At 40.2% G+C, this 25,709-nt stretch overlaps 2 protein-coding genes and 1 long non-coding RNA gene across 4 annotated transcripts in view; 1 reads left to right on the top strand and 2 right to left on the bottom strand.

Annotated features, from left to right (window-relative positions):
- LRRC49 (leucine rich repeat containing 49) overlaps positions 1-589 on the bottom strand; it is a 132,563-nt gene extending 131,974 nt beyond the window's left edge. For both annotated transcript variants that reach the window (XM_048866937.2, XM_048866938.2), the window contains exon 1: positions 33-589. In XM_048866937.2, coding sequence (XP_048722894.2) covers positions 33-529 — 497 coding nt within the window. In that variant the 5' untranslated portion in view covers positions 530-589. The remainder of the gene's footprint in view (positions 1-32) is intronic.
- LARP6 (La ribonucleoprotein 6, translational regulator) lies at positions 550-12,863 on the top strand. Its single transcript, XM_048866950.2, has 2 exons — positions 550-631; positions 11,260-12,863. The coding sequence occupies exon 2, from the start codon at positions 11,401-11,403 to the stop codon at positions 12,328-12,330; it is 930 nt and encodes a 309-aa protein (XP_048722907.2). The 5' UTR covers positions 550-631; positions 11,260-11,400; the 3' UTR covers positions 12,331-12,863.
- Positions 4,794-25,709, bottom strand: LOC142073382 (uncharacterized). Its single transcript, XR_012670229.1, has 2 exons — positions 25,455-25,709; positions 4,794-25,363 (listed from the first exon to the last, which is right to left on the bottom strand). It is a non-coding gene; the product is annotated as an uncharacterized LOC142073382 (long non-coding RNA).

The following is a 25,709-nucleotide window of genomic DNA, read 5'->3' as shown; positions in this document are numbered from 1 at the left end:
GCAGCCTGCCCCCTCCCCTGCGCTAGGCTTACCCCGGGGCGGCCATGTACGCGCTGCTCAGCGCCTGGCTCCGCTGCCTCCTCTGTGTGCTGCTGCCCGGGAGGGCGGCGGACGGGGAGCGCTGGCCCGGCCCCCTGGCTCCCCGCGAAGGTAGGCGGGGGCCGGCCGCCCAAGAGCAGGAGGGGTCTGGAGCTGGGGGCGCCGCCGCGGCGCTGCCTGGCTCAGAGGCGCGGCGGGAGGAGAAGGCGGCGGCGGCGGCTGCAGGCAGCCCAGCTGCATCGCTGCTCGCTAGACTCCGCCGGCTCTGGCGGGCTCTGCCCTGGCACCGGCCGCCGACGCCCCCTTCACACCCGAGCCTCATGGCCGAGCTGCCGCCAGGGAGCCCCCAGGGCCCCGATCCGGAGCAGCCCGGGGTCGCCAGCCGGAGTGCGGAGCCGCTGGAGGACGGGCCCGGTGGCGCTCCGAGCCCGGTCAGAGAGGCAGGCGCGGGGGAGCCGGGGAGCGGCCCAGTGCGGATCCGAGTGGCCATCCCGGCGGAGGAGGAGGAGGAGGACGGCGGAGCCCCGGGTCTGAGCCTGCTGGGCGGGGGCAGCTGTAGCGAGGATGACTCCGGCAGATATGGGAAATCTAGGTACAGCGCGGCCCCGGGACGTGAGCGGCGCCCGGCCCGGCCCCCGGCTCGGCTGCTGTGCTGGGGAGCCCCGGACAAGCGGGGGCAGTTAGTGCCTACCTAGGGGGACCCCTCCCTCCCGCCGGCCGCGCTGCGCCCCGCGGGGCCCTGCGGCTGGGGGAGCTGCCCCGCCCCGCGGGGTGTTAGACGCGGGCGGGGGTTGCCTGGTGTCGAGCGCCGTAGGAGACTGGTGTTCGCCCCGCGATGGGCCGGGGCGCTGCAAGGGGGCGGCCAGCGTCTGATGCAATGAGGGCTCGGGAGTAGCCGCTGGTCCAATCGGGAACTTGGTGTAACTCGGGATGGACGTCGCATCAGGCAGCGGCTGCCCCCGCCCCCCGAGAGACACGCGCATTGCTGGAGACTTGTGTGGCAGGGCGCCGTCTGCGGGAGGCTTGCCTTGGGGCTGAGGCGAGGGAGGGATCCCCTGCTAATCTGGCACTTCGACGGGGAGGGGGCTGGACTGGCGGGTCGGGTTTACTAGCGCTGGAAACCCGAGGTAGGGGAGGAGCCGCGGGCAGTGGCTGGAGGAGGTGGTGACCTCCCCCGTCCCCCCGCAGAGGTGCTGGGGTCTCCTTTCAGCTCTTTAACTCCCACTGTGATGACCTTGTCTGAACCCTGGGGGAGAGATTTCCATGCAAAACCACTATGGAAAAGCCAAACGTCTCTGAAGGAGCAGCCAGGGGCCAGATTGCACTTCCCAGCTCTCTGGGTCAATCAGAGCAATGTAGGGCTGGGAGGGACCTGGAGAGGTCCGTTAATCCAGCCTCCTGCAGAGGCAGGACCTAGTAAACCCAGACCATCTTTAACAGGTGTTTGTCCAACCTGTTGTAAAAACTTCTAGTGATGGGGATTCCACAACTTTCATTGGAGTTTAACTGCCCTTATTGAATCCTAGAAATGCAGCCTGCCCTCCTGCTGGCTGGCAAAATCTCTGCTGTGGGGCTCTTCAGTGACTTAAAGAATGGGGGGAGGGGGAAAATCATGCACAAGTTTGGAAACTGTGGACCCAAATGATCCTTTGCTAATATATAGCAATGTGTTAATAGAGAGGGCAAATACATTTCTTTGCTGGGGAGGTTATTGGACACCAGAAGGGTGAAATACCCCTGGCCATGACTCTCCATCCTCTCCCTTCTGCAGTACTCACATAGCAAACCTCTCATATAAATCATGGATTAGGTATTTCCTTCTGAGTTGGAGGCTTTGTTAATCTGATTGGGTGGGTGATGTTTACATGGCAGAGTTCACCCAGGGTTGGAGGAGAAAGGAGGATTAGAACCAATCCAGTCCTTAATGTTGCCTCAAAACACTAGAGCTACATGGTGTGGTGCTGAGATTGGAAGCTATTTCCAGAATTGTTCATTAGCACAATTAGTTTGTGTCAGTCTCCTTCTGGAGTGTGATGCAGTGGCCACTCTCAACAAGGAGTTACCCTAGAAATAAATGAATCAAAGGCCTCAAAACAGCTCAGTCCAATGGCTTTACTTCAGATGAAATGGGGCATTGCTGCCAGGTGGAGCACCGGATGCACTTAATAAAACTCTCTCCTTTGGAAATTAGAAGGGCTTCTGTCTGCTACTCGTTTCTTGTCCTGACATTAAATCTTCTTCTGTAATCATGAAGACTTAGGTAGATGAACTGCTTGTAGGCACAGTAATCTTCCTGTATTGTGGCTATAATGATCTTTTGAGGATTGCTCAAAAGAATGGAATAATGTAAAGAGTGCAGGATGCACTTTTCTATACTGACCATCAAACTACTTTTGGGAAGTATCGTCTGTGCAGATTTTATTATAGATGGTAGAGAGGTCTATGGAGTTAACTGTGACCAGTTAACATGACTGACTTGGGACTAAATGGTGGTTAAGTAGTAGAACTGTTTCCGTTAAGGATGTGAGGTTTTTTTATTGATAGTTCCACTAGTACACCAACTGTGGAAACAGTTATACTAGTATAAAACTGCTTCATACCAATGTAGCTTATTGTTCCCTTACAGGAATAAGCCATACCAGTATAACTCTGTGCACATAATGGGGCTGAGCTGGTCTGGTTAAACACAAACAACTTTTGTTTGTAGACAATAACACTAATTTTTTCAGGATAGACAATGCCATTGTGGTTGTGGGCAAGGTCTGTGGGTATATCTTATGCTGTGTGTGTGTTTAAAAAAAAGTGTTTACTTTGATTTAGCTGGTTGTAAGACTACAAACTTGCCTTGTCTGCACTAGGGTTTTACAATGTGTTAGCTACCACATTGTAAAAACATTTCCCCTAGTATAGATGAGGCCTGTGTGAGTTAGAGGCTAATCCAATTAATCATGGGTGGAAGAAATATGTTGTCATTATTCCCTTACATGTCACCACTCTTACACTTGATGTGTAAGAGATGACTACATGTTGCAGCTATAACTCCAAGTTAGTAGGTTGCCATTTCCAGTTTGGTATTTGTCGTTATAGTGTGTGTGTGTGTCATACACACACACACACACACATAAAATAATATATAGTATGGGATCAATTATTTAGCTAAAATGCCAACCTGTTAATGATGTAAATACACATAGACTTGTTTAATAAAAATATACAAATAGAGTGAGCAGTATTAAAATGATTTGCACCTGTTACAGGTTCAGTTGTGAGACTTCTTAATCTTAATGGAACTGTTGGGCTCTGCTTTACAATGAAACCCAGACTAGTCCTTAGCTCAGTTCACCTTAGGGTCTATGTGAGTGGAAAGCCAAAGAAAAATACACTGTGGGGAGATGCCAGTGGTGAAAAGTTGGTGTGTACAGGGAGGCCTATACAGTGCCAAAAACAGGCAAGGAAATGCTGTGGGCCAGAGGGACACCATAAGAGCTCTGACAACTTAAAATTCATAACTGACTAAGACCTGGTTTAAACCACTCTTTTACCAGTATAACTTTTGGTTAAGGAGGGAATGGGGGATATTATAACCAATATAGTTATACTGCTACAGCCCCTCAGTGTGAATGCATTTATACTGGTATAATCATATCCAAGTTCAGGGATTGTGCAACTTTACTGCTGAACTATACCAGTATAGTTAAAGTTGTTTTGTTGTTGACCCCCCCCAATGAAGTATGCTGTGCAATGACAAAAGAGAAAGGAATGGAGTGAAAAGGGGAATTGAGGCTCGTTTGATGCCAGGAAAGATGCAAAAAGCAGAAAGCTTTGGATTTGAATGAAGGATAACTTTTGCACTAGGAGTGATGCCTAATCAGAAATGGTATGTTGAATTATAAGACTTGATATTTCTTTAGAAGTAGAAACACAGTAATCAGATTACTGGTTAGTTATTTCTGAGCACTGGTTTGAAATCTTGTTAGAGATTTGCTTCTACCCATTAAAATGCTATAATCTAGGATTACCACTTAGCTATTTAACTTGTGTAGAGAAAGATACCTCTCTCATAAACAAAACATAATTTAAATAGAACTAATTTAATAACTCAGCAATCAACACACAAAAATTTTGTGTGTGCTTTTTGGTAATACAGTTGAAAGCTTCTGACCACTTTTAACTGACAGCAAAATATTAACCACTTTAAATATGTACATTGACATTAGTTCCCCTCAATGCTTTATAATTATGGTAACTTGATAGTTATTAAATACATATTTAATTTTCGATTTAATAATTGATTATGGGGGACAGAATGGCTTAAAGAGACAGTCAAACCAAAATATTTCTCTTTGAATTTTTTATCTACTTTTGTTAATGGCAACACCCAAAATTACTATAAACTGAAAGGCAACTGCTCTCTGCTCTAAATCCCTATCTTTTAGTTTGTTCATTTGATAGACTAGAAAGTCAGTTTACTGTTTGTGTGAAACACTTAAAAAAAAAAATAGAATAACAAAAGTTGGCCAAGGACCACAGACAGGTTTAGTACCTGAAATCTAGTTACTTTTAAGTTAAAATTATTTTCAAGTTGACTTTAACTTCATATTGTATTTCTATTTCTAGGATGAATAGAAAGACCCCTTTAAAATACAAAGGAATACTCAAGTGTAAAAGCTGTTTGACATGAAGTTCCATCTAATATGCTAAAGGAAATTGAAGACAGTATAGTTAAGCACTCAAAAATCAGGACATCCATAAGCTATGGCTGAGCCCATTCCTTGTGCTGATTTCTATAGTCTTTAATTGCAATATCACACTCTCAATTATAGTACAATACAGAGGTACACCCTCTCTGAGAACTCCAACCATGTAAGTGTTCTGGGTCTGCAGTTTACCTTTTCAAAGGGGGCACATGATAGACGTAACAACACAGATTGCACAAGATTCCAAAAAAAAATTGCTCTTTAACAACAGAAGAAATGCACAGATCTGTACAAAATTAGAAACCCTACATTAATTTCCCTGTGTCCGTTTTCTCTCCATTCTGGAGCTTTCCTGGGGCTGGTGTCCCATTGTTGCTGCAGCCTCTACTTTGACTTTTGCTGCAATCTTAGGTCAGCTTGCTTTCTCTGAGCTTGGCCCTGCAACTAAATCACTGCCACCCATGAAAATATGCCCATTTCCTCTTCTCCTTCCCAAAGGTTCCTGTGAGTTCTTTTTAAACGTTTATGCCATGGATGCTACAGCAGCACAATTGCAGCACTGTAGTGGTCCCACTGTAGGACCATGGCATAAAGGCTTCCTATATGGACATAAGTTGAGTTTCTATCACTGTAGATCTAGGTAATCCATCTCCCTGAGCTGCACTAGCTGGGCTGATGGACAAATTCTTCCATTGACTTAGCTGTATCTACACAGGGGTTAGGTCAGCTTAACTACAGTACATGGGAGGGTGAATTTTTCATTGCCCCAGAGTGATGTAGCTATGTCAATCTAAATTAAGTGTAGAGCGGGCTTTTGCCTTGTTTGGGAACTTTACACTCTCCAAGTGCCAGCACCCTGCAGATGTGTATGAAGAAATAGTTTCTCCCAGCCTCAGCTAACCCATTGTCATTCAGGTGTTTCCACTGAGTTCTAATGACCCCCATTGTATCTTGTTTGGGAGGGACATGCAACAAGCCTTGTGGGCCTATGGTGGATACACTTAAGCCTGTTCTACACTTAAGTTAGGTTAACATAGCTATGCTGGTCAGAGGGTGTGAAAACTCCAAACCCTGACTGACAAACTTATGCCAACCTAGCCCCTGGTGTAGCTGCAGCTGTGCTGATGGAAGCATGCTTCCGTTGATGTAGCTACCATTGTTCAAGAAAGTTGTGTTCCTGCACTGATAGAAAAACCCCTTCCATCAGTGTAGGCTGCATCTATGCTATGAGGTTATGCCAGTTTTGCTACAGGGACGTAGCTATGCCAGTATAGGTCCTGTAGCATAGACATACCCATAGACTGAAGCATTGCATGATATAGCAGTTTTCCTAAGAACAACTTCACAATAATCATAAATTCTATAGACAAATTCTCCAAATCATTACAACACTTTCAGTTTGCAATTTGAGACTCTGTAATGTAGCAGCTGAAAACCAATTTCCTCTAGGTCAAGGCAGCGAACACCTCATTGCAGTCTATTTCCAGGCAAATTGCAGTATTCAATCCTCAGCTATTTTGGCTTATGGGTAGTTTAAAAAAGTTACACATTTTTCTGATGTTTCCCCTCCCCTTCACAAAAACAGCTTTATTTGGTTTTGGCCAAATTTAAAAATGTTGGGGCACAGACTAAGACTGGAAATGTTTTGTGATGATATGACTGTCTGAAATAGTGCTTTAGAAAGGAAATTTTGCAACTTGCGAGGTGGTAATTAGTGCTGCTCCCACTACTTGGAGCCCAATCCTGAATCCATTTAAATTTATACCAAACTCCTGTTGTCTTCAGTGAGTAGGGCAGTGGAACCCCAGTTCAGTGCTTTTGATTTTGCTTTTATCATACAAAGCTTATTACTGTAGTGCAGAGTCACTTTCAAATGAGATTTCATTGAGGTTTGTCAAAAGGTTAGAATGTATCCAAACAGCTTAATATATTGATAATCTTATCAGCTTTGATATCCAGAGGACATATTCTGCCCACAGTGCACAGATGAATTTGGTTTCCTGTATGAGTAATCTCCAGATGAGTCACAACCTAAATAAGTTGTTTTTCAGTCTGCCCAAGCAGCTTTGACAGTCAAATCCTTTATAAAAGATATCCAAAGAAAGAGAAACACTTAATGCAAGTTGTAGACAATATACATCTATTAAGACGCTTGTTTCTCACAAAAAATCCTCGTGTCCTTCTAAGATTGATTCCTGAACACCTTTTAATATTAATTTCTTTTTTATGGTATTATGAAAATGGTGATTTCTTCAGGTTATGATCACCAGAGCTAGAGCAAGTGCAGAAAGCTGGTTGTAAATAGAAATGCCAATGTTCAGTATTTTATAGAAAATTTTAGCTAAAATTTTTTAAAAAACTTAATGTGCCAAGTGAAACAGTCTTGTCAAACAGAATTGAAAAGGTGAATGGTGTTTGAGGTGGGTAGAACTAGCAATGCAGTATAGCTCAGACCAATGCATCAGGAGATGAGGTATCCTGCTTCTGGCATATATCTAATACTTGAGGGGAAAAAGTAAAATAGGACCAGCTAGGATGAATTCAGTGTTTTAATATTGTGGGGGTGGTACTGACCTTTGTAAATTAAAAGGTTTTCTCTGAAGCATGAAGCTCTTCCTGGATTTTCTTCCCACATTAATCTTAACTCAGTAGTTGCAGATGTCCATGCTAATAAAATCACTTCAAAAAACCTTGATGGCTGTATGTTTTGTACTTAAATTCCCGTTAAAATAATTCCATAGTGGTAGCTAAGTGAAGATATGGATAGAGTTAAAAATCCATATTCTAATTAGATTAAATAACTTTCTTTCTTTAGTGACATAGCAAAGTGAGAAATAGTCAATTATTTAGACTAGGATGCTAATAAGTCTTCCTTTCCATCCCCCTCTGATGCCCCTATCTAAAAGTAACTGTACTACAAGTTACTAGCTTTCAAACAAAAATTCGCTCTCTCTCTTCCCCTTGCCCTTTTCAATTGTACTTCCAACATCACCTCACTTGCTAAAAGGGTCTTAAAATATGGAGACCTTTCTTAGAAATATTCCAGTATATTTATCCAGGGACCTGACTTTGTGTCCACAACTGAGTGAGCAATAAGTAAGTATTGTGTGCAAAATCCATTGACCCAAGTAGAACTTTTGTATACAAAACAGCCATCTTCATGTGATTAAATCTCTCTTGGTGGGTACAGACGGTGGTGCCTCAGGATTGCATCTGCAAGTGATAGGCTGTCTCAGGGCTTGTCTACACTTACATTTTATAGCGCTCTCACTTGCTGGCTCAGGGATGTGAAAAATCACCCTTCTGAGGCGCAGCAAATCTGAGCACTTTAAAGCGCTAGTGTGGACAGGCTCCGAGTCTGAGCTAATCCCCTCTGCGGGAGCACTTTGAAGTTTCTAGTGTAGCCATGCCCTTAGTCAGGCAAGTGCACTATCACTGCTTGACAAACTGCCAGAGCAGAGGTGCTCAAGCAGCGTTCCCTCTTACCCTAATAGTGAGCAGCCAACAAAGTGCCCCCCTGTTGGGGCTCTGGAACTTGCTCCCTCCATTGTTCCACAATAGCATGAATATGATCATATTTGGAGCTTGTTGCAAAAGCCAAATAAAATTTGGGGGGAAGGAAGAAGGGATGTTTTAGGGGCCTTTTCTGTTGATTTGAATTACTTGGGTAGCTGAGTTAATTTATCAATACACTTATTTTTATGGTCATTGTGATTTATGACACCAACAGCTTTTTGGGTAGGCATTTTTATTTAAATCTAAGATGTATCCAACAAGCTGTGTACTCAAGTAAATTCCAGGATGAGGCCCCACTGGAAATCAAGCTTTTAATAGATAAAACACATACCTGTACCTGGATAGCCCATGTATAATTATGTATTAAACTTCTGTGAACCTTGATAGTACTTCCAGAATGTACTCTTGGGTTGAGCTGTTTGCCCCAATGACATGTGGTAACTTAATTTGCCCAGATTTGTACTTCAAATTACAAGCATTGGGAATGATAGAGGGACAGAGGTCCATGAGAAGTGTGTGTGGCTGGATTAAGAATTACTGTTTTGGATGAGATGTCCAACAGAGGTGATGACTTGTTCACTAGAGAACTTTAGGCAAAGAGAGGTCTCTTTGGAACCTCTCTTTGGAAGGCCTCTCCTGAGGGAAGAACAAAAAAGACACTTTAAATTATTTCCCAGAGATCTGTCTGTACACATCCAAAGTTAATAAGATGGACACTGAACAAGAATAGATCCGGACTCAAAACCATGGATCTGAAACTGTCATCTCTAGCCCATCTCTGTTGTATGGTTAGCATATGAGTCTTCATTTGGTATGGAAATGACATTTAAAATGTGTAAAAAAATATAATCGTCTTAGTCCTCTTCAATGTTTAAATGCTTGTTGGAATCCTAGCTTTAAAACATCAACTATATTTTTGCACTGCAGGTTATTAGGGCACTGTTTTCTGGCTCATTGCTTGTTATACAACTGTCCTCACAAGAAAAAGTCTAAAGTAATTTTTTTTAGCAGCTTCAGATGGAAAAGGGAAGCAGTGATAGATAAAATAAGCTTTGCATAACACCAAACATTGGTGCTCCTACATCTTATTTTGTTAGAAGCTGGCTGAAGACTTGGACTTGTGGTGTAGTGTTTGTGAACTGCTGAAGTACATGACTCATTGTTCTGCGAAATCTGCTCTTGCAGTGAGCTGAGGACTTTGGCTCCTTAGGCTGACTGGAAAGATTCCATCTCTGAACAGGCATCCTGCTGCACAGGGAGAACTGACTGAACCTACTCATTGTTTATCAAATAATTTGACAAGAGTCTGCTTTTGCTCAGGTGCCCACATGGTTCTGTGAGTTAATGCATGTTGCCTTTCACTCTGAGTTGGTGGTTTAGTTGTTTGGGTCACAAGTGAAAATTAGATTGTCCCCATAGGCACAGTTGTTGTTTTCTGTTCAGAGGAGTAAACTGTGATGGAACTTGCATCTGCTTCAAATCGGTATTCTTAGTTTCTCATTTAACAGCCTGTTCTCCCCATTCCTGTCCTCAAATTCATGTTTGATGTTACATTTGTACAGTGGAGATGATGGAATCAGCTAAGATTCATTGTCAAACAAAGCTCAGTGCTGGAGCAGACAGGTGGGTTAATACTGCTTAGTTTAGTGAATCAAATATATTATATTTCTAGCACAGCATTCTCTAAACAAGTATCTGCAGTTTGCCAACTTGCTTTTCATTAGCTTTATCAGTATAAAGCAAGACTGCAATGACCAGACTAAGATCAGTTTATAAAATGACTTCATTGTCTTGTTCTAGTGGCGGGGAGAATGATGGTGAGGACTTTGACCAGGACTGGAAACCCCCAGATAACGAGCTGATCCAGAAGCTTATAACACAGGTTGAATATTATTTCTCAGATGAGAACCTTGAGAAAGATGCCTTCCTCTTAAAGCATGTGAGAAGAAATAAGATGGGCTATGTCAGTGTTAAGCTACTCACTTCTTTCAAAAAGGTAGGCTCATTTCTGAGGGGCTTTTAAATCTACTCTATCCAACTTAATGAGCTATTGAACAGATAGGGCACATTGGTTTTGGCCAGTCTGAAGGGTTGATGCAGTTAACATCCTACTGTTACATTTGTTCTTTGCTTCTAAAATGTTGCATAAATAATCAGACAAAACTTCTTGATTTGCCCAAGAAATTGTGTAAGTCCCTCAAGCCTAAGGGAGAGTGAAATTTAGAAAAAGCATCCCTTTCTTGGATCCTACCAAGCAAGATCTTAACCTACCTTTTTTTTCCCCCTGAGAAACTCCTAGCTTTAGGGGGGAGACTTTTAAAATTACATGGTAGATATTTTTTTTTTTTGAGCCAGCACCATCCTGATGAGAGATCAATGTCTTTTGACCTTTGCAGACTTAAGAACTTGGCTGTACAGTTTGGTCCAATAGCTACAGTGCCCTGAGAGTCAGGACTTGTGGGTCCTAGGCCTTATATTTTGATATTCTGAAAGGCACTATGGAAGTGCCCCTTTTAACTATTAAGGGTAGGGACTCTGTTTAATAGTTTTCTAAAATTAAGCACAAAAATAAGGTAATGGGACACAGGGGGAGGCTACCTGTTTGGAATTTGATGCAGCAGGCAAAGCAACTGTTGAATATGCAGCATAAGCATGCCTCTGTGATGAGATGGGAGTAGAAAGATTCTAAGAACTCTTGAAGAGGCATAGAATAGCCATAGAAATAATGACTTGTTTAGTCTGGGTAAGTCTGCAGTTGGTGATGACTTTGATCTCCAATCATGTAAAAGGAACAGGAAGTTCACAACATCGTACTGATGATCACAGTGACAGTAGGGAAACATTTTTAAACCTACTTTCTGTTCAGGAGGGATACTATAGAAGACTTTGGCTGATCTTTCATTTGAAATCCAACCCTATATCAGTCTCAGGTTTTCAATAGGGGTAGAGAACTATAGTTCTGGTGGCTTTAATGAGCTGCATTAAAGTGTAACCCTTTTTCTTAAAGGTAAAACATCTTACCAGAGACTGGAGAATCACAGCCTATGCTTTGAAGTATTCAGACATTCTTGAGCTGAATGAAGATAGCAGAAAAGTTAGAAGGAATACCCCAGTTCCAGTGTTTGCTAGTGAGACCCTGCCTAGCAAGATGCTGCTTGTGTATGATATCCACTTGATTTCTGAGCTACAGGTTCTGAGCCAGGATCAAGAAAATGGATGCATGCAAGAAAAGACGATGGAGCATCTTTTCAAGACCTTTGTTACTTTTGGTGTAATCTCATCCGTTCGCATTCTCAAACCTGGTAAGGATCTTCCACCTGATGTCAAGAGATTCAGTAATCGATACACCCAAGTTGGAACAAAGGAATGTGCAATAATAGAGTTTGAAGAAGTAGATGCAGCAATTAAAGCTCATGAAATCATGTGTATTGAAAAGAATAATGAAATTGGCATGAAAGTTACCCTGATAGGTATGAAGCCTCCAAAGAAAAAAGTTGTGAAAGACAAGAACCATGATGAAGATCCCAGCAAGTCTCTCAACAAAATTAAATCCCTGAATAAGAGAGTTGAGGAACTTCAGTATGTTGGGGATGAATCATCAGCAAACAGCTCTTCTGATCCAGAGAGTAATCCTACATCTCCACTATCTGGACGCAAGACTAATACTTCCAGCAAGTTGAGCCCTACCACCTATCAGAACAACCACCTGAGCCCTAATGTTTCACCTAGGTCAAGCCCCTGGAATAGCCCATCTTCTCTGCGCAAAGTGTCCAAAAAGTCTCCGCTTGCTGAAGATGGCAAACTTAACCCTAGCACTAGCCCTGAAATCTCAAGGAAATGTGCAGATTACTCTTCAGATAGCAGTATTACTCCTTCTAGTAGCCCATGGGTTCAGAGGAGAAGACAAGCTCAAACTGTAACCCAAGAACAAAGTCCAGTAAGTAGCCCAATGCTTGCCCGGAAAATACAAAATGCAGATGGGTTACCTGTAGGAGTATTGCGGTTACCCAAAGGTCCTGATGGTACTAAGGGATTCCATAATGGATGCGAAAGGAATAAACTTATGAACAATGAATAAATCTTCGGTATTTTTCTTTTAAAACAAGTTTCACAAATCAATTTATTTTTGTTCAAGCCTGGTAAAAAGACTAGCACTTAAGTGACTGAATGAAGTCCAGTATTTAATTTTTAAAGGTTTTGTATTCATGTAGAGACTCATTTGTATATCTGTATTTGCACTTAATCTGCATTATTTTTATATTTTTTTGTTTGAGAGCTGAACATTGAAATGTTACTTTTTTTATGCCAGGTATTTAAAACAATTTATGTAACTGCATATTTGTGCAAAGCTATGATTCTGAACAGCAATGTGTAAACACTTGATAATATTTAGCTGTTGTACCACAGCATTTCAAAGCAATACATCACCAGTCTGTTTATTAAGAGGTTTGAAGGCTTCCTATTTTTAGTATGTTGAAAGGAACACTAAGCTGTAATGTCCTGTCAGACACTTCGCTAAACTTGTTTGCTTAAACTTCCAAAAATCCTATATAATAGGACCAAACTGTGTGTATTTTCTGTGATGTGAATAAAAAAATGCTGAGTAATGAAGACTTTTCTAGGTATCAGATTCTAATGTTCAAAATGATCAGATAAATACTAAAGGTTCTAAAGTTTGTGACTGTCTAAACCAAATTGTTTAAACGCATGTTTCCCATAAAGCAGGCTAAACAGCTTTCTTTGGAATATGGAATACCTACATCTTTCAACCCTGTCTGGCCCAGGTTTAGGTCTCAAGTTTCACAGGACTTGCTCTACCTACTGTGCGAGGACATCATGTGTATATGCCAAGTGACCAATGCAGTTTAGAGTGAATCCTGCGTGTAAGCTAGGCCTTATATTGAATATAGGCAACCTAAGGGCTAGTCTACACTAGAATCTCTACAGTGGTGCAGCTGTACTGATGTAGTTGTACCACTGTATTCCATGCTGACAGAAGAGAGCTCTCCTGTCAGCATCACTCCACCTCCCCAAGCAGCAGTAGCTATGTCAGCGGGACAGCGTCTCCTGCCATCCACATTGTCCACACCAGCACTTAGATCTGTGTAACTTGCATTGTTTTTCCATGCCTGGGAGTGACTTACATTATACTGAAGTAAGCACTGGTGTGTACAAGCCCTAAGTTTAGCTCATTAAGAACATGGCTCTCAGAAATTTTTATCTTCAAAAAGAGTCCAGACAGCAAAGCCATAAGCATTCAATATATTTGAACAAAGGTGGTGTGCATGTTTTGTTTTCCCTAAGTACATATCAATACCTAGAATATCTCCTCAGGATTGCACAGGTATGGGCACACAGAGTGTTCACTTTTTTTTAATGCCATTGCAGCTGGCAGAAGTCCAGATTAGATGAATCACTTCATCTGTGGCCATGCATGTATTTCTAAGAGGCTTTTGTTTTGTGCTCTTTTTTACGTGGTGGATTTCTGTCTGGCCTCTGTCCCAAGAGAGAACCATCTTCTCCAACCCATCCTAATCCAAGTCTCCAATATTGCAAACAGTATAGGTAAGCCAGGCAAGGCGGATTAGTTTATCTTTTGTTTTGTGTGAATTTTCCCTGTGTTAAGAGAGGTTTATTCCTGTTTTCTGTAACTTTAAGGTTTTGCCCAGAGGGGGATCCTCTGTGTTGAATCTGAATACCCTGTTAGAGATGATTTTTACCTTTTTTAAATAAAACCCTTCTTTTAAAAACCTGACTGATTTTTCCACTGTTCCAAGATCCCGGGATCTTGGATCTTTGATGATTTTGTAACTAATTGGTTAGGATATTACACTCAAGCCTCCCCAGGAAAGGGGGTGTGTAGGGCTTGGGGAGATATTTTGGAGGGAAGATGTCTCCAAGTGGTCTTTCCCTGTTCTTCGTTTAAAACGCTTGGTGGTGGCAGCATACTGTTCAAGGACAAGGCAAAATTTGTACCTTGGGGAAGTTTTTAACCTAAGCTAGTAAGAATAAGCTTAAGCGGTCTTTCATGCAGGTCCCCACATCTGTACCCTAGAGTTCAGAGTGGGGAAGGAACCCTGACAGGAGGTATTGTTACTTTCTTGATTTAAAAAAATTGGGACTGTTGGATAACCCAGTGGAAAAGGGAACTGAAGAAAATCAGGCTTCGCTAAAGAACACCTGAGCAATTGGGATGGAAACTAAGTTTGAGGAACAGGTAATCAAATTAGGCAAACAAGTTGGCTATTGGCAATGGCTTCATAGAGAGACAGTCTCCTCATCTCTAACAAAAGGGAGTAAATTAGCTGTACCTACACAAACAAGTTGTCTTGCTGGTCCCTTTTCAAGAATTATATAAATTAATACACTAGCATAGAGGCCTATTATTCATATAGCTGAGAAGAACATACCTCATACATGAAATGGGGTGGGGGAGAAGCTTGGGGAAGGTGTCCTGTAAGATAGAATTGTTTAAAATCCTAAATTTGTCAAACTACTTATAGCCCAGTTGGCTGGATTTGAGTTGATATTCTCTTCAGTAGGAAATCATAGAGACTAGCACAGCTTTTCTGAGGTGCCACATAGTTTGAATAAGCATTTGGGGTATAAGCAAGGGGGCATATGATTAATAGCTATAAAATCATGAATGAGGGTGAGAAAGTGAATAGCAAAGTGTGACTTACCCCTTCACATAACCACCAGGGGTCACCCAATGAAATTAATAGGTAACAGGTTTAAGACAAAGTACTTCACACAAAGCCCAGTCAACCTGTGGAACTCATTGCGATAGGATGGAGAGAAGGCCAAAACTGAGTTTAAAAAAAGTATTACATTCATGGAGGATAGAGTCTTCAGTCCCTATTAGCAAAGATGGTCAGGGAAATGAGCCAATGCTCAAGCTATCCCTAAACCTCCAGCTGGGAGAGCCTCCAGCTGGACAACAGGAGTTGGATCACTTGATAATTGCCCTGTTTTGTCTATTCCCTCCAAAGCCTCTAGCACTGGCTGCTGTCAGAAGACAGGATACTTGGCTAGATGGACCAATGTTTTGCCTAGCAATAGGCTATAATTTAAAGTTTCCAATTGTGACCTCCAACCTCTGTCAAATACAGCAGTATGATCACTTTTCAACCAGGCTGAAAAGCAACCCCTTCATCAGTACTGTGAAATAATGTTTTTATCCAGTTACCTTGCTGTGTTTATTACAATCTGAAAGGAAATAGAGCATTCACTGTCCCTGGGCTTGGGGTCCATTTTTAAGTGGTTATCTATAGCTAACAAAAACAAATTACACTTCATTTTGTGTAGCACAACTAATATTAAAGTATCAGTATCCTTACCTTTTAAAAAAAAAGTCAGTTTCCTCTCAAATATTTATCTAGCAAAAAAGTTCATCTTTATTAGAGTGGGGAGGCAATATATGCTTATAGAGAAAACAACAAAAATGGTAAAGCTTACTAGAGCTGTACCTTTGTTTCACTCCATATGCAGGCCTCAAAAATAAAATGTATTCCTGTGTATCACTGATGCTTTGAATATGAAATCTGCTCCTGGACACAGAATCAGCTGATTTTGCTTGAACCTCTTTGATGCAACACCACAACTAATTAGCATCAGAAGTGTCCCACTCATTGCTCAACACATATCTGCCAGTAACTTGGTCCTTTATTTAATTCACACATTAAAAAGTACTATTTCACAGACAACCCCATTGGAAAAATGTATCCTAGAAAAACACTACTGAATTAAGCAGGGAATACTATCCCATTGATTAGAAGCCTATTTATTCCAGATGCTAAAACATGATTAAACTATAAAATCCTCAGACTGCAACCACTTTTCATCAGGGAGTTGAAGTTCAGTCACTTTTCCTTACAGAACTGAAAGAAGGGGAATATAGTCTCATAATTAGCTAGAGCCACATTCTGCTGTTTACTCTCACTAAGTATTGCCCCACTCTACAAGTAGTCCCAGAGATTTCAGTGAGCCTACTCATGGTTTGAAATACTATTCTTTGTGAGTGAAGATATCAGAATCTGGTCTCACGGTTGCTAACAAAGTCCTAAACTTACTTCAAGTCCAGGTAACAAGATATCCAGGCCGATTTCATGTCATTTTCCTTACTTCACCATGACCATATACTTCTTGGTTGAGAAACATATTTTGTGGAAACTCTGATGATGCAGATTACAAAGCCACCCTGTAGACTCACTCTTTGCCAATGCCCTGGCCTGCTAGATGGTCTGCTCACCATTCAATGGCTGCCTTTGAAGAGTAATAATTGCATTCACATAGTGCTATTTCAGTGTAAAATTAATTACTGTAGTCTCCCATGACCATTCCACAATGTGGCTATTTTAGTGAATGTACTTATTTTACTGATCATCCCAGTTCCAAAAAAGGCCAAAACAAAAGTCACCGAACACCTCAACATTCCATGTTCATATTTTATACATGCTCAATAAACTTACAAATAAATAATGTATAGGCCTCGGAACTAAAACCTGTAAGTACGTTTGTTTAATATCAGCTGAAGAATGGGAATTAAAAATTATTTAATTTTTTCCATCTGGATAACTTTGACTTCAGCCGTTAAATATGATGGGCATATGAACTGTTTTGTTATCATATTTAGAGATGAGGTCCAATCATGCATCACTGGGAGTCAAAACATAGGTATAATTAAGGGTAACATTTGGTTCTTTGTATCTACAACCACATTCTACATTTGGTTATTATGGAGAAAGCTCTCAGGCTGTAGTGATCAGTCTGATTAGTTAGTATGTGTTTTTTACATTGCTAAGAACTAATGATTGGTAAATTCAATGGGAGTTCTATTCAATAAATAACCCCAGACTTTAGTCCTTTCTGAATGGCTGGAAGGTTCATTGAGTACATATTACCTTGATTCAAAGGATCCATTTGAAATTTTATATTTTAACTACACGATAGTTTCCATACTTTAGCTAAGCAAAATTAGGGTAAAGTATGTTTTGCTTATAAATCAATTTCCTTGTATGGTCTTGAGTACTAACATAGCGTATTGCAAATAAGTTACAATTTACTGATGATATTCTGCCAAGAACTATTTAACATTTAAAAAACTACTCTTACACTGTCTACATAGTGTGATGGTGTCAACAGCATCAAAGTACATGATCCTGTGTTGAAGCTTTGAGCATCCAGTGTTGTAGAACATGCAAGGTAAGCATGGAGCTGAGAGAATCCAATGGACCGATTGAAATAATTTGGAATGTTCACTTGTGATAGGCCCTGGCAGCAGGAAATTGAGGACACAAAACTACAGATTTTTTTAAAAAGTGAAGAGTCACACATGTGGTATTTCCCAATAAATTGGTGTAGTGGGTTTTCCTGGATTAAGGAGGAAAACTATTCTTCCTCTTTTTGCCATAGCGCTGTAGTCCCTTTTGTGCCCGTTCATAAGAACACATTTTCAAATCTAAACTCTTCCTCCCTTTTGTATCAATGATCCACTTAATTAATTGGTGCACTTCTGTGCTAATAACCACTTTTTAAGACAGCTTTTAAGCAGTAATAAATCTCACAATACAGCAACTCAGTTTAAGGTATCAAATGATGATACAGCTGCTTCACACATCATAAGGTCACAGACTCCATGTTAAACTCATTGTGAAGTCATTACTTGAAACTAGTTGTACAGAAATAAGATAAATCCAGTCTCAAGCCAACACCTAAACTGATTACATCATGTCTTTCTGTGCCAGGTGAGTAACTTTGTTTCTTTTGGTGAAATTTGGTACAATTTATAATAAAATAGGTTTACACTCAAATTTATATTAGAGTCATTATGTATTCAAATAAAATACTGTGTGTTCTTTTAAAATATTTATCTGTGAATATAAATAAGTACTTTGTTATGCACAAAAATTAAAATATATTTGAAATAGCATGTGTGTGAATTATTTTACATAAAATAATTGAACCTGTATCATTATTTGATTTATTTTATTTTTCTTACTTTCAGAGACCATCTTTAATTTCTACACCAACAGTCTTTTCAGACCATAAAATGGACAACAAATCAAAAGTGGATCTTACTGATCTAGTAAGTATGCTTTTCTCCTAAAAGCACAAATATTTCTTACTGTCTTGGGGGCTCATGGTTGAATCCTGATCCTGTTGTAGTCACTAGAACTGAATCAGGCTCCAAAATGAGGTTTTAACTATTTGTGTGCTTTAGGGGAGGAGGAACTTTCTGATGTACAAAAATGTGACAAATACAAGGAACATGCAAGCCCAAGTCATGAAAGCTAACCTCGTTTCCACTTCAGGTAAAAATGAATCAACTTTTGATTAAACCCTGGCTTACTGTGCAAAATCTCAGCAGAAGACCAAATGAGCATTTTGTTTTTAAATTACTGAAATTATTTCAGTTAGAGAAATGGGCCTTGTTTAATGCATGGTAACTTTCGTTTTTTACAAAAATAAACTTTCACAAAACAATAAAAATCTGTAAAATATTTTCATTAATCATCTTCAAAGTCCAATGGAATTTTTCTTTTTTAAATTCCTTTGCATTCTTTACCTCTCAGAAATTGCAACATGGGCCTCCTGCATAAGAACCTGAAAGGGGAACTGACTTAAAACTCACTGTAGAGAAAAGTGAAACTGACTCATCTATGCCATTGTCCAAATGGAGAGAAATACAAAAATCAAAACCAACCATTATCCAGCCCCAATTGCTAGCAACAAATCTAATTTGTGCATTTTGCTAAAAGTTATTAAGCCCTAGTTTTGGCAGACAGCAAGAGGCAACAAAGTCCAAGATTGAGGGCTTTCCACAGATGATGCTCTGCTGCCTTCCCCTAGTAAATGTGCCACGTGGACAGACACAAAAAGCAATTGCTAGAGTATGCAGGTGGCAGAAACTTTGTCAGAAAGAGAACCAATAGGGTATCAAGGCTCAATTGGCTTTGACTACACTAGAGAAATTTTCCTCAAAATTCAAACTGAACCATTTTTCAAACTGGTTAGAGCTGCAATGTAGAGAAGCCTCAACTGGCACCATTCCTATAGCCAATTTAGTTAAACCAAAAGATGTGTGTGTATTAAATTTCCCCAGTGTAGATGAGGCCATTGTATCAAAGGAGCAGTGTACTAATACAAACTAAAAATAAGTTTGCGTTGCTTTAATAAATTTAATCTTATCCGATAAACTGGCCAAACCTTTAAAACAAAACAAGGTTGTTTTAAAGAATACAGTTAAAGAATACAATACTCAAACAACCATAATGAACAAATATTGAGCCAACTTTCATGAGACAGTGTCCCCTCACGTGAATTACAGATACATCTAATGAGGTCCCTGATGAAATGAAACGTTCAGTTCTGGACCTGCCATGCCTACGAAATTATCTGCAGTTACTCAAGAAAGTAATGTCACTATCACCAAATTACTTAAAACATGTCCATGCTAAGAACAAACTGGCTGCAAACAGCTTCACTATAACTCTATATGAAATCAAATTATACCATGTATGCTATCTCATCTGTTTTCCAACACTGGACAGCCAAATGAAAGACAATTTGCATCATTTCCCTCTGTAGGAACATTTTCTGCCATTATCTCAACAAACGTGAGGTGACATCACTGAGTACGTCTTCATTTGCAACACACAATGCGCAGACAAATCCGTTCTCCTCTTTCACATTGCTTACATCAACATTTTTATAAAATGAGTAGGAAAAAAAATATTTGGATCCAATTCTACAACCTTTAGTTGGAAGGAGTCCCGCTGGTAATGGTACTAATCTCATGAGTAAAGCTTGCAGGACTGGGTACTTAGTAGTTAGTACAAAAAAATGTGCTAAGAAATTGTATTTCCCTTCTGCAGGTTGTGGTCCTGTAATGGACAGAAAACTACTCAGCTACATCAAAGTCATAGATTCCATCAAACCGTGGAGGACTGCTGGGAAGCCCTTTGGTGAGGAACATTTTGCTTTGTTGTGTCTTCGGATATGGGTCAAATCCTGCTTGCAATTGACATTAGTATTAGTAAGTCAAGCAGGAAATGGTTCTAAGAGGCTATGGGGTAGAATTTTCAAAAGTGATAAGTCACAAGTCTGATTTTTCCAACCATGAAAATGAATTTCAAATGAATCTTTAAAGCTATGAAAAAAAATACTTTTACTGCAAAGATGGAGAAAGGTGAACGTTACTGTGATGGAAATAAGTTTTTAAAACATGTGCCTAACTAATCGTTTTGTTAACTTGGTTGATAACAACTCTAATTTATTTCAAGCTATTTAATTTTATTTGTAGTTCACTGAAAGTGTGCTCAGTGCTTTACAAACATTAAAGTCAAGCTCCCTGCTCTGAAAATACTTAAATTGAAAAGGAAAAAAAGCTTATATCGTGATAGCAAGAGTAACTTTTAGCATGAGCCATGTGTCACATAATAGTATTAGTATTAAAGTCAGTTTTGAATAAAGAGGTAAGCTAGTAAAGTACAAATTTTAAGTCACTTTCTGAAAAAAATCTCTACTTCCATCAAGCTCATTTAACTTACTGTTTCATTAGTTCTTAGTGATAATACCTGTATGAGTAAAATAAATATATATAGTATATTGTATTTATATATACTTTGGGTGGGTACACGCACGTACATACACACTTTTGTCTAAGTATAATTACTAAGAACCAATTAAATACATGATCATTTAAAATAGACAAAAAACATGGTCATTTTACAAATGTGCAAACTAATCCATACTGTTTAATCATTCCTCTATGAATTTAAACAAAATATGCCTCTTTTATATTACTTCTAGCCTGGTTTGTTGAAAAGTCAAACAGTAAATTCTTACAGTAGAGTCTCAGAGTTACGAACACCTCAGGAATGGAGGTTGTTCGTAACTGAACAAAATGTTATGGTTGTTCTTTCAAAAGTTTACAAATGATCATTGACATAATATAGCTTTGAAACTTTACTACGCAGAATAAAAATGCTGCTTCCCCCCTTTTTTTTTTTTTTTAGTAGTTTATGTTTAAGACAGTAATATACTGTATTTGGGGTGGGGTTGCGGGGTTGTCTCAGCTGCTGCCTGATTGTGTACCTCCAGTTCCAAATGAGATGTGTGGTTGACTGATCAGTTCGTAACTCTGATGTTCATAATTCTGAGGTTCTACTGAACTTTACTTTTAATTAATCAATAAACATGCTTGCTTATTTGTATGTAGAAAACCTTAGCATGCTGTCTAATAGCTTGGGGTTTGTTTATATTATAAACAAAAGTATACACAAAGTAAATATCTTTAAATTAAACACTAATAAGTTCTCAAGCAGCATTTTTCTTACTTTGCCTATCTAAATTTTTATCATCATTGATGGAAGTATTTTACGTTGGTTTGTGAGCGTATGGTAAAATCAATGTTTACTGACATTTACCAGTAAAACTCTAATCCTTCCAACCCTAACTATAGCCCATCTATGGTAATATAAGAAATAAGTTTAATAACCACACTTAAACACAATTTAGATTCTTCTTGGGGTTACTCAGGATATAAACACAGAGCTTGGGTGGCCAGGGCAAAGGGACTCAAACCTTTTAAGACTGGAGTTTAAAAAAAAAAAAAAGTGTTCTAACCCAAGTACAAGAAATCTAATTAAGTTAATCAAGTCGGATTATTATAGAATCAGAGTAATTTTGATATGTCAAACACGTACATTCTTCCATTAGCACTCAAGCCAGCAAATATCCTCAATATAGCTTTTCCTTACTACGAGTTCCTTTATCTGCCTCTGCTTTTCAATGGACTGGAATAAGTCTCCAACTCAGGTCTTTACACTACGGAAATTTTCCTGTTACTGCTAACAATTAGACTGATATTAGTAATGGTGGGGGCTCAAGTGTTGACAAAGTTCTCATGGCCAGCACTATTTTTAACACCATGTCAATTAGATTTGCTCAGAGCAGGTGTTAGCAGTGGCATAGTGCAAAGTTATCCTGAAGCAGTGGAGATTAGCATTCAAGGTTCCAGATCTGATGCAGTTTGCCAACAAGGAAATGTCCTATTAGCAGTCAGACAAAGACTACAGGCTTTGTATTTACCACTGTATCCTGTATCACCCCTGTGTGTAGTGCAGTGGGGCTGTCCCTCCCAGCTAGCAAGAAGGGACTCAGTTTGTCCGTGACATCTTACTCCTACTGTCAATGCTCACTCAACCAACAAACTTCCAGAGTTATAGAAACAGCCTGCCTACAAGCAGAACCTCTGCAACTCAAGTACAGGATTGGCTGGACTGTGTAGCAAGTGAAGTATGTAACATGAATAACAAAGACAGGTGCTATTACATACAAACAATGCACATATAAGACTCATAGAATCATAGAACCATAGGGTTAGGAGGGATTGCAAGGGTCATCTAATCTAATCCCCGGCCAAGATGCAGGATTTGTTGTATCTAAACCATCCAAGACAGATGGCTATCCAGCCTCCTTTTGAAAACCTCCACTGAAAGAGCTTCCATGAATTCTCTAGACAGTTTTTTCCATTGTCCTACTGTTCTTATAGTTAGGAAGTTTTTGCTGAGATTTAATCTAAATCTGCTATGCTGTAGTTTGAGACCACTGCCTCTTGTCTTGTCCTCTGTGGCAAGAGGGAACTTTTCTCTGTCTTTTTTTATGGCAGCCTTTCAAGTATTTGGAGCCCACTATCATATCCCCTCTTAATCTTTTTTCCAAACTAAACATACCCAGGTTTCAAAGTAGCAGCCGTGTTAGTCTGTATCCACAAAAAGAAAAGGAGTACTTGTGGCACCTTAGAGACTAACAAATTTATCTGAGCATAAGCTTTCTCGAGCTACAGCTCACTTCATCGGATACATGCAGTGGAAAATACAGTGGGGAGATTTTATATACACAGAGAACATGAAACAATGGGTGTTACCATACACACTGTAACGAGTGAGATCAGATAAGGTGAGCTATTACCAGCAGAGGAGAGAGAGAAAAAAACAAAACAAAAAAACCTTTTGCAGTGATAGTCAAGGTGGGCCATTTCCAGCAGTTGACAAGAATGAAGTGAGCTGTAGCTCACGAAAGCTTATGCTCAAATAAATTGGTTAGTCTCTAAGGTGCCACAAGTACTCCTTTTCTTTTTGCGAATACAGACTAACACGGCTGTTACTCTGAAACGTGTGAGGAATAGTTCACCTTCAGCCCCCAACTAAAACCTCTCCAGCGCATCATCAAGGATCTACAACCTATCCTGAAGGACGACCCATCACTCTCACAGATCTTGGGAGACAGGCCAGTCCTTGCTTACATGCAAATACTCACCAGCAGCCACACACCACACAACAAAAACACTAACCCAGGAACCTATCCTAAGCCCATTGCCAACTGTGTCCACATATCTATTCAGGAGACACCATAATAGGGCCTAATCACATCAGCCACACTATCAGAGACTCGTTCACCTGCACATCTACCAGTGTGATATATGCCATCATGTGCCAGCAATGCCCCTCTGCCATGTACATTGGCCAAACTGGACAGTCTCTACGTAAAAGAATAAATGGACACAAATCAGACATCAAGAATTATAACATTCAAAAACCAGTCAGAGAACACTTCAATCTCTCTGGTCACTTGATTACAGACCTAAAAGTGGCAATATTACAAGAAAAAAACTTCAAAAACAGACTCCAACGAGAGACTGCTGAATTGGAATTAATTTGCAAACTGGACACCATATAGGCTTGAATAAAGACTGGGAGTGGATGGGTCATTACACAAAGTAAAACTATTTCCCCAGGTTTATTTTTTCCCCCTACTGTTCCTCACATGTTCTTGTCAACTGCTGGAAATGACCCACCTTGATTATCACTAGAAAAGGTGGGGTGTTTTTTCTCTCCCTCTCTCACCTTACCTGATCACTCTCGTTACAGTGTGTATGGTAACACCCATTGTTTCATGTTCTCTGTGTATATAAAATCTCCCCACTGTATTTTCCACTGCATGCATCCGATGAAGTGAGCTGTAGCTCACAAAAGCTCATGCTCAAATAAATTTGTTAGTCTCTAAGGTGCCACAAGTCCTCCTTTTCTTTAAACATACCCAGTTCCTTCAGCCTTTGCATTCCATCCCTTTGATCATCTTTGTAGCTCACCGCTGGATCCTTTCTAGTTTCTCTACATCTTTTCTATATATTGGTGACCAAAATTGGATTCAGTACTCTAGCAGAGGCCTAACCAGTGCCAAGTTAAGCAATACTATCTCCTCCCGTAACTTGCATGCTATGCCTCTGATAATTCAACCCAAAATTGGTTTTTTTGCAATAGCATCGCATTGTTGACCCATGTTGAGATTGTGATCCACCACAACTCCCAGATCCTTCTCAGCAGTGCTGCTGCCAAGCCAGTTATCCTCCATTTTCTATCAGTGCATTTGTTTTTTTCCCCCAAAGTGTAGTACCTTACATTTGTCTTTGTTGAATTTCATTTTGTTGTTGATAGCCCAGTTCTCCAATTTATCAAGATCCCTTTAAATTTTAGCTTTATCCTCCAAAGTGTTTGCCGCCCTCCCTGCCTTTGTCTCATGTGCAAATTTGATCAGTATGCTCTCTATTCCTACATCCAGGTCATTAATAATGATGTTAAACAACAGCAGACACAGAACAGATCCCTGTGGAATCCCATTTGAGACCTCCTTCCAGTCTGACATTATTCCATTAATAATCTTTGTTTGTGGACGTTAATTATGTATCCACTTAATGATAGTTCTGCCAAGCCTGAATTTCTTCAGTTTACTTATCAGAATGTAACGTGGGGCCTTGCTAAAGTCCAGGTATATTATGTCCACCACATTCTCCCTATCCACCAAACCAGTTACCTTGTCGAAGAAGGAAATCAAGCTGGTTTCGTATAATTTGTTCTTAGTAAATCCATGCTGGCTGCTAGTGATTACTCCTTCATCCTCCAGGTATTCACAAATAGAATGTTTTATACATTGCTCCAGTTGCTTCCCAGGTATTCAGGTCAGGCTGACTGAGCTACAGTTTCCCAGTTCCTCCTTTTTAACAATGGACATTACATTAGCTCTTCTCCAGTCTTCCGGGGCCTCTCCTGCCATTCAAGAGTTTGCCAATATTATTGCCATAATAGAAGGCCAATGTAACTCAAAGCAAATACTACCAGAACACATTGGTTAACATACCAGTATTATGTGAGCACTCAGAACTGACACTGCTATAGGCAATCACAGTGGGGACTGGAAAAGGGTGATTAAACTTAAGTTCTTGGGGAAATTTTCCATTGAGTAAATTTGTAAAAACTGAGTTGACACAATCTTCCTACTTCACATGAGCTGTATCTGCTTTATGTCTTTTGCAGTGTGCGACCGATTCAGTCTCTGGGCTAGTTAGAAGAAAGGACAGAAGAAAATGAAGCCCAAACAGATAATCGCAGCTAC

The sequence above is a fragment of the Caretta caretta genome, chromosome 10 (assembly GCF_965140235.1).
Source record: "Caretta caretta isolate rCarCar2 chromosome 10, rCarCar1.hap1, whole genome shotgun sequence".
NCBI lineage: Eukaryota > Metazoa > Chordata > Testudines > Cheloniidae > Caretta > Caretta caretta.
The sequence above is the reverse complement of the archived record's forward strand: the minus strand, read 5'-3'. Positions and strand labels throughout refer to the sequence as shown.